The sequence below is a fragment of the Pleurodeles waltl genome, chromosome 9 (genome assembly GCF_031143425.1).
Source record: "Pleurodeles waltl isolate 20211129_DDA chromosome 9, aPleWal1.hap1.20221129, whole genome shotgun sequence".
Classification (NCBI taxonomy): Eukaryota; Metazoa; Chordata; class Amphibia; order Caudata; family Salamandridae; genus Pleurodeles; species Pleurodeles waltl.
Genome location: NC_090448.1, coordinates 996,447,995 through 996,463,639, shown reverse-complemented (window position 1 = coordinate 996,463,639; position 15,645 = coordinate 996,447,995). Strand labels below are relative to the sequence as shown.

At 41.6% G+C, this 15,645-nt stretch overlaps 1 protein-coding gene across 1 annotated transcript in view; it reads right to left on the bottom strand.

Annotated features, from left to right (window-relative positions):
• CNIH1 (cornichon family member 1) overlaps window positions 1-15,645 on the bottom strand; it is an 83,570-nt gene that overhangs the window by 54,176 nt on the left and 13,749 nt on the right. Inside the window, exon 2 of the mRNA XM_069208546.1 lies at window positions 12,124-12,192. Within this exon, the coding sequence (XP_069064647.1) occupies window positions 12,124-12,192 (69 nt within the window). The remainder of the gene's footprint in view (window positions 1-12,123; window positions 12,193-15,645) is intronic.

Below are 15,645 nucleotides of genomic sequence, written 5' to 3'. Positions count from 1 at the left end.
CCTCAGGGCTAGTAGCCATTGGCTACTAACCCCCCAGACCTAAACACGCCCTTAAATTTAGTATTTAAGGGCTACCCTGAACCCTAGAAAATTAGATTCCTGCAACAAGAAGAAGGACTGCCCAGCTGAAAACCCCTGCAGCGGAAGACCAGAAGACGACAACTGCCTTGGCTCCAGAAACTCACCGGCCTGTCTCCTGCCTTCCAAAGATCCTGCTCCAGCGACGCCTTCCGAAGGGACCAGCGACCTCGACATCCTCTGAGGACTGCCCCTGCTTCGAAAAGACAAGAAACTCCCGAGGACAGCGGACCTGCTCCAAGAAAAGCTGCAACTTTGTTTCCAGCAGCTTTAAAGAACCCTGCAAGCTCCCCGCAAGAAGCGTGAGACTTGCAACACTGCACCCGGCGACCCCGACTCGGCTGGTGGCGATCCAACACCTCAGGAGGGACCCCAGGACTACTCTGATACTGTGAGTACCAAAACCTGTCCCCCCTGAGCCCCCACAGCGCCGCCTGCAGAGGGAATCCCGAGGCTTCCCCTGACCGCGACTCTTTGAACCTAAAGTCCCGACGCCTGGGAGAGACCCTGCACCCGCAGCCCCCAGGACCTGAAGGACCGGACTTTCACTGGAGAAGTGACCCCCAGGAGTCCCTCTCCCTTGCCCAAGTGGAGGTTTCCCCGAGGAATCCTCCCCTTGCCTGCCTGCAGCGCTGAAGAGATCCCGAGATCTCTCATAGACTAACATTACAAACCCGACGCTTGTTTCTACACTGCACCCGGCCGCCCCCGCGCTGCTGAGGGTGAAATTTCTGTGTGGACTTGTGTCCCCCCCGGTGCCCTACAAAACCCCCCTGGTCTGCCCTCCGAAGACGCGGGTACTTACCTGCAAGCAGACCGGAACCGGGGCACCCCCTTCTCTCCATTCTAGCCTATGCGTTTTGGGCACCACTTTGAACTCTGCACCTGACCGGCCCTGCGCTGCTGGTGTGGTGACTTTGGGGTTGCTCTGAACCCCCAACGGTGGGCTACCTTGGACCAAGAACTAAGCCCTGTAAGTGTCTTACTTACCTGGTTAACCTAACCAATACTTACCTCCCCTAGGAACTGTGAAAATTGCACTGTGTCCACTTTTAAAACAGCTATTTGTCAATAACTTGAAAAGTATACATGCAATTTTGATGATTTGAAGTTCCTAAAGTACTTACCTGCAATACCTTTCGAATGAGATATTACATGTAGAATTTGAACCTGTGGTTCTTAAAATAAACTAAGAAAAGATATTTTTCTATACAAAAACCTATTGGCTGGATTTGTCTCTGAGTGTGTGTACCTCATTTATTGTCTATGTGTATGTACAACAAATGCTTAACACTACTCCTTGGATAAGCCTACTGCTCGACCACACTACCACAAAATAGAGCATTAGTATTATCTATTTTTACCACTATTTTACCTCTAAGGGGAACCCTTGGACTCTGTGCATGCTATTCCTTACTTTGAAATAGCACATACAGAGCCAACTTCCTACATTGTATTACTTAGGGTTTTACTAGTAATGAAGAAATGCACGTGTTCAATAGACCAAAGACAAGTTTCAAGTGCAAATCAGAAGATGAAAATGCTGGGTTAAACACCAGTACTACAAAAGAAACCGTCAAGCACCTGATCATTTCTGATCTTAGAATTATTGTTCACACAGAAACAAAGCTAAATGTCCATATGAGTGATTGTTTTGCCTGATCCAATGACCAATCCTTCCACTGAGCAGGTAAAGAGCATTACAAAGATGTAGGTTATGAAGCAAAGATAATAAAATTAATTAAGGAAATGAGAGCGGCAATTGACCGTCAAGCATTACAATCCTTGCATAAAATTGGCGATGTATGTGGCAGAGCTTTTATACATGCTTTTCATTATACATGCAATACAGGTGTGATTGCATGCAGCATATGCTGAGTTAATCTTTGCATTTAGCTGTTGTTAGATGCTGTGCATGCAGGATGCACATAAAAGGCCTGGATAGCAGAAAGCCACTTGTCATTTTTAGCTTTGACTTTAAGAGCAACTGTTGCCAGATCTTATGCGATTAATAGAAAAATAGGATTTAAGCATTACAGAGAGAGGTACTTTAGCTTTATCCGCATGTTGATTGGGCAGAGGTTGAGGGCTTCCACTGAACACAAGTGCATGTATTGCACTTTTTGCCTGTGGGAACGCTTGTGCTTCATATAGCAAGACTTACTTGGTTATCGTGCCAATCCAATGATCAAGGATATATAGGCATGATCCATTTATTATTTAAACTAAAGGCAAATACAGTAGATCTAGCAAATTTACTATGTAAAGCAGAGTTAAAGCCAATAAATATTTAAGGTTTATCATTATTGTACGTTAAACCCTGTAGAGAAGTACATTGATAATGGAATCTCTGCGATTACCGTTTTAGGCAACTGTGCTGGTTTTTGTTTATCCACTCTGACAAACTCTGGGCATTGATGATTCCCAAAGTAATAGTCCTTATTAGGCCTTCTTAGGAGGATTGAATATGGTTGCCGTTTTCTGATTGACTGTACGCCTAATGGTTGCTATGTGGAAAACGTATGCTAAAAAGAGTAGGCCAGGGTTGGTTATGGTGACCAACCAATGAATGTCTATAGGCCTGGTTCATTCACTGGGAAAAGTTATGTTTGGTACCACCTGTTAAAGCATATAGGCGTAGGCAGGTATATTTTTATATTGAATTTCACTTACAACCTTAGTAGGCAAGGGTTTATGTTACGGGGTCAATCACCACCTATTAAAAAACCTGGGGGTAGGACATTTGCTCAGTGATAGTCCTTGCTAGCCCCTCTTAGGGGGAGCTGAAAGATAGAAAAGGTAAATAAGGTACAGTTACAGGAGTGGACTAGTGACTGGAATAAGTGCTGTACCATGGAGTCCCGACTTCACGCCTCACAGCACTATGAGGTACGTCGGGAGGCACATTGCTATATTAGCTCACACTTAAAAACGCACCCAGCTATGCCTTTGAGAGGAATGGCTGCAATCAAGTTATGTCAAACTAGTAAGATAGGGTAGTGTGATGGGATACGACTGTGGAATACTTGACCTTCCACATAATTTGCATACTTGCTGCTGACCTCTTCACAGTACATACAGGCTTAGTAATACACTTAAGTTGCAGACACAATGTATGATAAATATCCATCTAATGGGTCAAACACTGCTAAGGGTTACAGGGCAGACACTACCAACAGGGCCCAACCTGTTGTTTGCTAATGGGGGTCCAGTAGTCTGACCTCCTACTGGTCTGCAAACTAGATGGAGTATACCTTTTCCACACTTCACTCAGGGTAAGAAGGGTGAGCAGTCACATGCTTCTCCAGGAGGTAGAGTAAGAGGGTGGATTGGGGGCTTATTAGTCAAGCTCAAAAAGGAACCAACAGACAAATCAATGTCCAGACCCATGTTTGTCTTCTGAAAAAGTTATTTTAATGACACAACACACAATTGAACCAAATCATACAGCGTAATACCCCTGGTCCCAACTACCTTCATGGCACTACACCGTACTCCACCCCTCCATCTCTTCGACATGCTCTCTCCCATCAAGGTGATCCCATCTGGATAAATGCACAGTAACTTGTAGCAGGACCATGAATGAGGCGCAGGTGCACATTTAGCTCTACATCAAGTTAATTGTGCAACCAGTTGTCTTTTTCTTCCTCCCAGTGGTGTAGCAGGCATGAGAACAGTTTTAAGTAGTCACCAGTGGCTGATTCTCGACCGGTGGCCCCCAGCCTTCTCCTCCTGTCTGGCGGCTGTCAGAGAGGAGGTTGGACGTAGCCCTTATCGTTGACATTTGTGTGGCCCCCTTGAAGGATCCGACTGGGACTACTGAGCTCCTAAAATATTCCTATCCACTTCTAGGCTGATGCAGACAAACATACAGTGATCACTGCAGTATGTCAGGTGCAGCACAAGGCAGTTGGTGCAAAGTCATACGACAGTTGTATTCCAACATGGCCCGTGCAGGATTCAAGCAGCTCAGCAGACGCATCCCAGCAAAAGGCAGTGTAGATTTTTACAGAAAGGCAGTTGCAGCCTGGCAAAGGTCGATGCATGACTCATGTAGTGAAGTTGTTGCAGCACAATGTGCAAAAGTGCAAGACCCACAGCAGCTGCAGCCCAACATTGCCTGGAACAGAATCACACAACATGGTAGTTGCAGCCTGACACAGGGTTGGTATGGTTCGAAGGGAACCACAGAAAGAGATTGGGAGACAGACCGAAGTACAGATTGCTCCTAGTTTTGCTCTTCCAGGCAGTCTACCATCTCTAGATGTTTCTCAGCCATGAACATGCTGGGCTTCTCCTTCGAGATAGTCCCTCCTCCAGTAGGGCCAGGCAGACTTTTTCCCGTTCTAAGCAGGCAGGAAGACTTCTTGGAACTGTGCAGACCTCAAGTCTCCTCTCACCTCTGGGAGGCTAGCTGTCAAGTAGATATTGGCCCAGGTGACACAGGAGTCCTACTTGTACTTTACTGAACACTCCCTTCCTTGGTCATGAAGAAACCAGAACACAGTGGAGTGCTTTTGGGTCACACTTTTTATACACCTTTTTTTAGACATGGGATGTAGATCCACTGTATCAAACTTTACAACTCATTTGAGGTAGTTCTAGTTAAAGTGTCCTTCTTAAGCTGCCCTCTGGACCCAGCCTTTGTGTAAAATGATGTTTCTCACAGGAGGTAGCACTGAGGCGGTTTCCAAGCTGGAACACCAAGAACATAGACGCAATTAAGTACTGCTGTCATTAGCTTTCCCGAACAATTATCAGGGACAGACAAAAGGGCAGGCATGAACTAGAAACTTCCTCAGCTTACAGAACAGAAACTGCGGTCTCACTCTTCACCCCTCCCATCAACCAAACAGCAATGCTCAGGAAGAACTATACAATGTTCCCTGCTAAGTCATCCTGGAACTTCTAAATGCATTCCTGTCTCCATCTGCCTCACTTCAGTGTCTTGATCTATGCCCTTCATCCACAGGTTTAAAAGCAATACTCTTCCACCTTCCGTCTGGCAAAGCTATCCTCACCCCCTGTCTTAAACCATGCTAGACCAAAGGCATCCAAAATGGATCCCAGTGGCTTTAAAACTCAGACACACACACACACACACACACACACACACACACACAGAGTCCTACTATTGCACATGTGCTACATGCAGCCTACGTATGCACACATGCAACATGCACATAGAACGTCAGCGCAAGGTTCTGGGCATTCACAAATTCAAACCTTATAAGAGGGGGCCAGTAAGACACATTCTCACAGACTCGGATAAAAATGTCTGATCACACTTTCAATTACTGAACAGAGTACGCAGCCACTACAGCTTTATGCGCTAAACCCCAGACAGGGCAAGTGGTACTGTGTCCACTATGAGGGTATGCTTATGCCGTCCCTTCAGTCCATAGGACAAGTACTGAACCTTGCATAAACGGGGACAGTTCCAGGCCCCTGGTTAGGACATCTACAGTGTGTGACCTCAATAAGTAGAGGCCAACATAACAACGGGGCTTGACAAATCTGTGGGCCACTAGAGATGTTCAGTGATTATTAGTCTATTCAATAGCAGAGCACAATGGTCTACTGTCCACCTAAAATGTACTTCTAGTCCTAGAAAGGTGTGGCTTCTGCCCCTCACAATAGGGCACAGAGAGCTTTCTATAAAAGGTGAATGGGTACCTGCAGTCCTCTATAAAATTCACATGCCCTCATAACCGTCGTCCTTACTTTATCTCAATAGTATGTGTGGCTTGCTGCAAGTGTGGAGCATCATTTATATGTGTTGTGCTAAGATGGCATTAAGGAGAACACCATAATTGCTTGGTCCTTCTTTAAATTGTCTTTATATTGCCTTTGATCTAATCCTGTCCCAGGTGCTCTGCTTTCAGATTCCTTGGGTGTCTGGTGACCTGGGACACAAGGTATGGGGAAAACTGGGTTGTTGACAAAAAAACCTTTTCCTACAAGACCCAGCACACCTGATGTACAATACATACAGGAGTCCCTTTCCCCATAGGGGGGCTCAGTGCTGTAGAGCAGGTAGTCCCATCTGGCTAAATCTGAATTTCTGCAAAACCTCGGCAGAAGCAAGAAAGCTCAGAAGCACTTTCCAGGTTGGAGGGGTGTTTTCATGTTTAAGGGTCTTTAGAATATGGTTAACACGGACTTTCCACCAGGGCCACCAAAATAGAATAAACACTACTTATCTCAGCTAAATAGAGACTGCTGCACCATGAAAGACATGCATCCACACAGTGATTTAATTTCTCCCTGAAGTATAGGATCCGTAGGATGGTTCTGCTGTTCTAACTGGAAGAATGGACAGCCAGTACTAACCAGAGACAGGAGCAGAGAAGCTGACCAAGTGGAGTGTATACTATGCAGTTGTCTCTAGAAAGCGTGATGCCCAAGAGCCATAAAGAGCCTACCACCCAGCAGTCCAAACTAAGGGTGTTTGTGCATTAAGAGGATTAGAGGACATTCAAGGCCTGGTTCTTCCTTGACTCAGACCATACTATCACTGACTTTGTGGAAGCCTTTATTTGCTACTTTTCAGCCTGAGAGAGACAGAAAGTTTTCCTCTTTAGTCCACATCTTAAGGAAGTGTCCCAAAGAGTGCCGTCAGAGGCCCACATTCAGGAACCATTACTTTAATCCCTTATGGTATACAGACATAATGATGCAAAGTTGTGGTTTTAACCCATTCCATACATCCTTGTTTCCCAGTCCCAAGTGATGACATGGACAGCCTTGCGGGCATCTCAGGTCCAATGGGTGCCAATGCCAACAGAAAAACCTAGTGAATTTTGAGACATGGGTGTTAACGTTTGGTGCTCCAAAAGACTTGGATTTCCTGCCACTGAAAGCAGGCACCAGTAGTCTTAACTGAGGAACAAGGACCTTGGTTATCAGTTAACAGACTCAGCTCAATCCAGTGCCATGCATAACGACAACTGGCTCCTCCATAGCTCAGTCGACTAGCAGCGGGGTGGAATTCCTATAGCCAGATACATAGGACATATTGTTTGGGGTTAAGGACGACAGGTTTCAAAATTATTTTGTCCTTGGGCCAAGTAGACCCAACCCACTACAGCACAAACCCTTTAGCTGCCAGTTTACCATACCACATTATGGATCAGGGTAGGGCATTGTTTACAGTAAAGGTAACATGTGTGTCCATATGTCAATGCTGTTCGAACTTTTATGTATGGTTCAGTAATGCAAAGCCTTTATTATTTTGGTGAGCACAAGCTAAGGAAATGTTGTAAGCTTGGACAGCACTACTGATAGTAGTCCCAGTATAAAATGTGTACACATTTCCAAAGTTGAACAATCTGAGGCTACGTATAATGCTCCAAGAAATCTCTGCTTAGATGCAAATATCTGCAGAAGCTTGAAAGCAATATTGAGGATTCTTTGATTTCAAAATTAAAACATGCATTAAAAAAATGCAATGCGGGAAACAAATGTTTTGCTAAGCTGCTGTGAAATTTTAGGTAACATTTCCTTGAAGCATCATTTAGTAAAATGTGTTGATTCATGCTAGTAATTCAAAAAATTTATTGCATAATGGAAAATCAGTGTAACCAGTTTCAACAAGATTACGGAAAACCTGAAAATAAACAAGCATTGTCAAAGTCAGTAGGTTCGACATTGGTTGTCGGCTTTTTGGGTTTGTCAGTGTGTATCTTCTTTTGACGTGTTTTTTGTACAACTTTATTGTTGTGGGAGCTGCCGAGCAAATGCAAAAATATTTTTTGGTCTCAAAAAGCACACATTGCCAAAGTACTTCCCGTCATTGAACAAAACCACTTTGTGTGCAGATATGCTCCTTGTGAAAAAGCACAACGCCGTCACTCATAGTGAAGCCAGCCAATAGCGAGAGACAGAAGAGTAATAAAAATAAAGGCCCAATTCTTAAAGGAAGTCACAAACGCGCACCCATGGTATATGTCCTTGCTTTAGTGCAGCTATACGACTCATGAATTACCTAGAATTTACAGAAGTAGGCCAGGAAGTGGTACTCCTAGAAAATATTTGTGAACAACATTTTAGCTCAAGCAAATATGTATGTATAAATATGCTCATGGGAAAATCTGTTGAACATTTCCAAGTTCACTTTCCCTCCAATTACTCCCCCTCCCCCCCCCCCACCCCAACTATCAGGAATACATTTCCAAGCTTTCTCAGTATGGAAAACAGTTAGAGAAGAGCTGGTAAAAAAAAAAAAAAAAACTAAAACATGCACACACTCAAAAGGGCATTTCCAAACCTGGAACTATTGCGTACTGCTACCTACGGCCTCAGTATGGACATCTGTGGAATGGTGGCAAAATAAGGGACTTGCTAGTATTCAAACCCTACTATAGCAGGAGTCCTGGGGTAATCAGAGTGGCTATTATCAGAGCCCTTATATAATGAGATTTCTGCCATAGTTTGTTGCCGCATTACCAGGCACCAAAGGAACAAGTGGATTTTGTTACAGGACAAGTAGATTTATGAAGCAACCTGTCTAATGGACAAACAGATATGTTATTAAATTCTACACCCCAGAACTAGGTATTACAACTTTGGGAACTAGTTACTATCCATTGAAAACATAACAACAAGCTTATGAAGGCCTCATCTTCATTTTGTGTGATAGTATTTTGGGTTTCCTTAATTAAAGAGGTGGACCTGCAGGTTCTAAGCCAACGTGGATGTAGTTCCAGTTACCTAATCTTGCAGCTGGGCTGTGGCAAAAAACTAGGGCAAACACATCATAGATGGTTTAACACAATGTAGCAGCAAATGTAACATAGCAACCGATTTTCACACAGTTAACCGCCATCACGCTTAATCATTTATAAGTGTTATTTTGCTAGAAACACAGGTTTTACACTTCTTAAACATCTGCAACACTTTCATTCTTTTTTAAGACATCTGAAAGTATCCTAGTTTAGTAATTGGGGGTTCCAAAGCCGCCGCCTTCTATGAGCAGTGCCCTGTAAGCACAGACAGGTGTCGTGTCTGTACAATTACTTTGGATGTGTTGAAAAAAAAACAACAACTGTGCAATATGTAGCTAGGAAGGATGTGTCCATCACCAGTGTGATGTAAACATCTATGATCACCACTGTTTGTACCCATGGAAGTTAGGGTTTCATCTAAAGCACAGGTATTCATTTTCAATATTTATGAATTAAAATTATTTATGCTGAAGAGACACCACAATTGCGAGTGCCACTGTTTATTTTTATTTTTCACCACGTCTAACCAGGTTACTTTCTGTGTCACAATTAAAATTGCAACATCGTGTACGTACCAGTCCGTGCTCCAAATCTGAAAACGCCTGAGCATATAACTAATATTTCATTTTATTCATTACATTTTCATTTAGCTCCCATCTCTGAATCTCTTCTTTCTGCACCCACCTACTTAATGTATTTTCCTGGAAATTGTTCTACTGATGAAAACGTAATTATCTCTGGCCCAATGGCACAATGTAGAAGCTTCACTAAAGAGTATGAACCCATTTGATGTAGTCTGTGGTTGCGCTGTGTGTTATGATGAAGGCTAAAACTCCTCGCCCTGTAACAGCTGCACCATGTGACACTGAAAGGAAATCTGATCACTCAGTTAAAGTTGGCTTAAGCCTCTATTCTTCCTTGGTCCAAACTCTGAAGACTGAAAATTAATGTTCCATGACAGAATGTGTTGATAAACATCATATCTGGTTTACAACTGCAGAATCCATCATTCTGCACGGTTGGACAAGTTAAAAATATGTTCAGCCTTCAACTAAATAAAAACTTTATTATAACCATGCATTGCTCACAAAACAAAAAGGTTGACAGTTGTTTACCCATGTTAATAAATTCTACTGAAGGTTGGGGGGGGGGGGGGGGGGGTGTCACAGTTTTCCTTCTTTCGAAGGGTCCATCAATCATTATTGACTTCCACAGTGAAAGGAGTAAGCAGCCTATCGGATAAAGAACATCAAGTCCCAATTGTTTGTATAACAGCTCCGGAAAATAAGGAATCTCATGCAGAATTCCATCAGAAGCTTTATAGACACAAGTCTGAACATTTGCAGTTCGTCCCAGGCTCTTGTAACTCTGAGGTGACATTGAATAAAGTGATAACATCAGTTACCGAAGCACTTTGAGACTTGGGTGACAAAGTACTAAATAATTATCAATAGGTAACTGTAAAATATCCTTTTTTGGTGTTGTGAATGGCAGTAAAGTAAAGTAAGAGGCTTTATAACTTAACAACAATTGCATATTGGCTGGCTATTAAATATGTATACACAGCAAAGCTATAAACTGCGTTATAACCCCTTTTCAAATGCTATTGTTAAAACATGTGCAATTTGACAGACGGCTGCATTCTACATCTATAAAAAATGTATTGTGTCTACAAATACCTTAGCAACAAATATTCTGAAAAAGTGAATAGATTCAAGTCCTTCTGAGCAACAGACACCTATCTGGATCCAACATAGCACATAGGAAGGAAAATGGCAAGAGGGGTATTTTGGTGCTATCACTTTCACAAAGACACACACTGGTAATGTGATTATTATTACAAAAATTTAGAGTTGGCTCTTAGGCTGTCTTAGCCTTAGTACACCCATAATTCAATGCCATCAAAACAGCAGTAATGACCTACAAATTAGAACAAATGCATTAATGCATACATGGTACACAAATTAAAATATTTAAAACTTCATGTTTTAGCACTAATTCATTTAAGAACACCAAACTTTGAATTCAAATACAAACGCAGAAAATAGGATATTACATATTGAAGCACGTCCTTTTCCGGTTTGGTCAGTAGGACTAGAGTTCAAGAAAGTGTTGTAAGACTTTCATTGAAAAAAATGGCTGTACAACGACTAAGAATGAAGAAACCGAAACTCCAAACTAAGATTTGGCAATTAGCTTAATGTAGAGCAATATACACATCAATTAACTTCTCTGAATGAAATTAAAAATAACTTTTGAAGAAAATATTAGGGCAGTAAGGATGGGCATAACAACCACCTAAAATGTGTTTCTCACGAAAAAGATAGCAATTTTCATTTGCAGATATGCTAAAACATTTTCTCACCTACCAAAAAAAAAACAAAGTTAAAACATTGCAATTTATGAAAAAATGCAATTCGGTCAGTTTTAAAAACTTTCACCCCCTCCCCCTAGAAGGTGACCACACAGCATTGATAACCAACTGCATTTTACCACACTTACAGAAATCACAACAAAGTTGGCTTTAAAAATACTAACAATACTGTGATCTTTTGGACTTCACATTTCAAATAAGACAAATGGTTTTGCCTGCAACATGCAAACGTTGCGACATTCATTGCCAGAAACTGCTTTAAACATGCAGATCAATAGTTTTTAATGCTTTTGTGACCTTCTTTAATGGTTGGGACAGTGCAAACAGGGAAACTTGCACTCACTCCCTAACCATGGTTTAGAAGTAACGCAAAGGACATACAGGTCTTAAGCAGGGAAATCTGTCAGATGCAGTGCAGTTTTTTTGTAATCAAAATGCCTTTAACAAGATTCACTACCTATATACCAATTGTGCGCATATAACAGCTTTCCCCAATTTCTCTTGAAGGCAAGCAAAATAAAAATGTCTGCAAAATAAGAACATTCATGATGCTGAAATATACCTGAGCAGGCAGATGAACAAGCACACTTTACAAAACAGGTTCACACAGGGAAACAGATATTCCTAACAAAACACATATTTAGTGGTTGCATGTAAACAAATAACTAAAAAGCTGTACACACCTTGAGTGCAATTTTGACTCTTTTAATCTTTTTGAGCTTTTCAACTGTCTTTGAGCCGACAATGTAAAAAGCAGATTGAAAGACGAATGTTAGTGTGACAGCTGACAAGGTCATAAAGAAATTAATTAATCAGAGTTTATTGTTTTCACCGCAAGATGTTAGTATTGTAAACCAATTATTTATTCATAATAAAAAGACACGAAAAGTTAAGACTAATGTTAAAATTTAGCAAATGCACATGAAAAACTGTCCAATGACTTACAGGGTTGAGGGTATTACACTGGTCTATAGGGTTCTTGTAATCAGTCTTCAGTTCATCAAAAGCAATTATCTAGAAAACAAAGCAATTAAGATTTTAACTACAGTGTGAGTAAATTGTGACAGTCCTTTACCCTTTCAGCAACTACAATTCATGTGGCGAAATTGTGGCAACTTTCCTAATTTATATGTATTTTGCATACTAGACTGTGTAACAAGAGTCGTGCCATGATGCTGGCACATGAAAGAGAGAAAATACAGCTTGCACAAAGACGGATATCTAAGAAGTTTACCACACATTACAGATACAGCAATGGCCCAGTTGATTGGTAAGAGGACAGAATAACCAGATATTCAATGAGGTATGAAGCACAGTCGGGACATTTTGCTTAACAGCTGAATTCGAGGACCTTCAGCAATAGAGCGTACATAGTGAATTTGAGTTTGTGCTACCAAGGTTGAGCTCGAAGACAGTTATGAGGAATAACTTTGACTGTCATTTACAGATGGTAGGTTGGTAGTCAAAAATTATTGATACTTCTGAGGCTCTTTGCTATGCTGTACATTCTAGGTACCACTAAGTTGAGAGTGCATTTGGAGTTAGCAAAGTTGAATATGGTCTTGAAGTAAGACCCAATGGGTCCAAAGCTTTTTTCTTTCAAAATACAGGTTAGATCCAACTAAACGAAAGTTCAAAAAGGTTGTTCATTGTGCATGGGTGCACAAGTGTTGGGTATTAGCTATTCCTTGCAACTAGCCTGTCACAGGCGTTTTTGTAACCTCAATTAAAGAGTTTTTTTTTTTTTCAACTTCTCTCGGCAGGTGCAATAGAAATATTCCTGGTGAAAATACCATAAGGTTCCTAGCTTGTTTTTTTCTAAACTTACCTTGACAGATACAATAGACAACTTCCTGGTGAAAATAACATATGACTGATAACTTGATTGTGACCAAGCAACTCAAATTCTTGCAGGTGCTGTATCTATTTCATCTAAAAGTATTATATTCTACTAATGAGTACATTTGTTACTTAAAACAAGTTATTTTTCTGCTAGCAGGAAAGGGAAACTACATTACCCATGGTCAGCCTTGTGACATGGTTAAGGCGGTCTATTTGCTCTTCAACATTCCAATTTATTGCCATTAAAGGATTAATAACTAGCATACGTTTTTAAAGTGTAGGCCGTGGGAACTACACATTCCTTTTATGGTTGCACGGCTCTCGCCCCCATGACTCTTGACAGGACAGCAACCCTTAAAGTCGCTGGAGAGGAATTAGTGGGTCTGGACCAATGCATTTCGGATTGTTGTACAGTATCATCCACCAAATAGGTGCCTAAGGAGGAATGGCAATTTGAGCAAAACATTTTTGGAGTCATAAATATCCACAATAATAGCATGTGGTTTCACCTACATTTTGAGTGTGATACAATGTTTTGGAAGTGTCAAAGCTAACCTTTGAGTCTGCCATTTCTGTACATACATGAATTTAACTTGTGAAAAAACATGACCCCTATATAGCACCAGAGTGGTGTAGTTAGATCTTACATATGAAAGGCATTTATTGTTTCTTTAATAACTTTGGCGCCATTTTATGAATCTGTAAAAAACTTTCCAAAAATATTGTTCTCACTTTAGTTCCTTTATTGAAAGTTTTGAGATGATTCGTCAAGCAGCGGCCAAGAAAAAAAAAAGGGGCCCCAAAGCATCAATTTCCCATTATAATTCCCCTTTGTTTACAATAATGAAAAAATGGCTGCACAGAACTATATTACGTTTGGCAGAAAGTAGGAACTTTACTCAGAAACGTGTTTTTCGTCCGTTGGTGTAAATCCATTCAGTAGTTTGAGAAATGTTGGTTTAAAGAGGTGCTTGGGCAGGAATGAAGGGGTAATTCTATAAGAAATGTTAGAGCTATCTGATGGGTTACATACCGCAATAGTCCAGCAATAGCACTAATTCAAAAATACTTGAATACCAGTGGCTAAGAGATCATTTTTGACCACCAGCCAATGCGATACAATGGCCCTCAGGCCGTAACAACTCAAAAAATATTGTGACAGCCAGTACAGGACTCAGTCCCCAAGCCCTGAAAAAGTTTTTTAATTTTTTTTAAAGATGGCATAAGGGGCTAGGGTAGGGACACCCTGATCATCATACACATGTGGAGGGAGGGTGGAGGGGCAGGTGGCAGGACTTGGCGGGGGATTCGCCACCACCAGTGAATAATAAGACAAAAAATGTGGGTCAAGCGTACTGCTGCATTCTTGTCCCCCTCCAGTGAGACAGCACAGTACTCTCACACAGGTGCTGCTCAAGTTTCAACCACACATTACCATGAGGTAGAATCTTGCAGGACTGGTACCATTGTACCCCCCCCAAATAAATACCTTAAAATAAATAAGTCAGAAAACAATGGTTTGGCATGCACTGCAGTAGTCCATGTGTAGCAGAGGCTGATTTCATACTGGGGCTGGAGCAGGTCACAGCTGAAGGACAGGCAGTGTGGCCAAACCGAGCTGCGCACAGCCATGTGCTGTACACAGAGGGAGTTAAGCACATGACGGAGTTGGATGCACACTGGATTTGGATGCAGGGCCTAGCCAAAAGCCAGGCCCTGCCACCATATCCTGCTCTGCACGGTCGCGGTTGGCTCAATGCAAATGGTTGGCTGTTGATCCAATTTCGAATATAATAAAAAAAATAAAAAAAACACAGAAATTCACTAAAAAAATAAGTTGAAAGTGACTCTAAAGTTAGGTTAGACCTTAATTCAGAATTTAATTTTTATTATTATACTATAAGTGGTGTATTTCAGTATTTTTTTGGGATTCAAACGTCAGCTCATATCTCATTCCACCACCTAACCAGAATACCACTATAACCTTTGTTTTTTCTTTTAACTTTTGTTTTTAAGTTAAGATGTCCAAACCTAACCTAACTAGAACATTGCTTAAAATTGTGCTTTTTTTCAGTGAAAATATATGAAAGTTGTCTCTATATTCTTCAGGTTGGAAGAGGTGTGAAGTCGATCTAGGCCTGCCACTGTTGAAAGGACAGGCTCTGTAACGTTACACTCCTAAGCAACACCTCTGTTCCTTTAAGTTCCTGCTGCTATCTGTCCCAAAAGAGTTACAGTCGGAGGGCTGTCTACCTGCTATTTGACACCCAAACTATAGAACAAACTCCCTCTGAACATAAGGAAACTGGAGGACACAAGGTCTTTAGGAATGTAACCAAACTTTCTTTTTTTTTGTTTAACTGAATATTGCCACAAACCAGACGTTTTGTTGGAAGTCTCAGAAACACGAAGTCCAAGTGCTTTATCAATAAATAAATAATTCAATGGGCTGGACCTCGTGAGGTGTTCTGTGGTACTTTGGGACGAGAGAGATGTGCTGGTATAAAGGCTGTACCCGGGTCTAGTCTTCCTCATTGTTAGGTCTAGCGCGTGCAAGTGCTTTTCCACTTGTTGTAAGTATTTTGTGGGCTTTTAGCCACACCCATCTCTTTCACATGTTTGTGG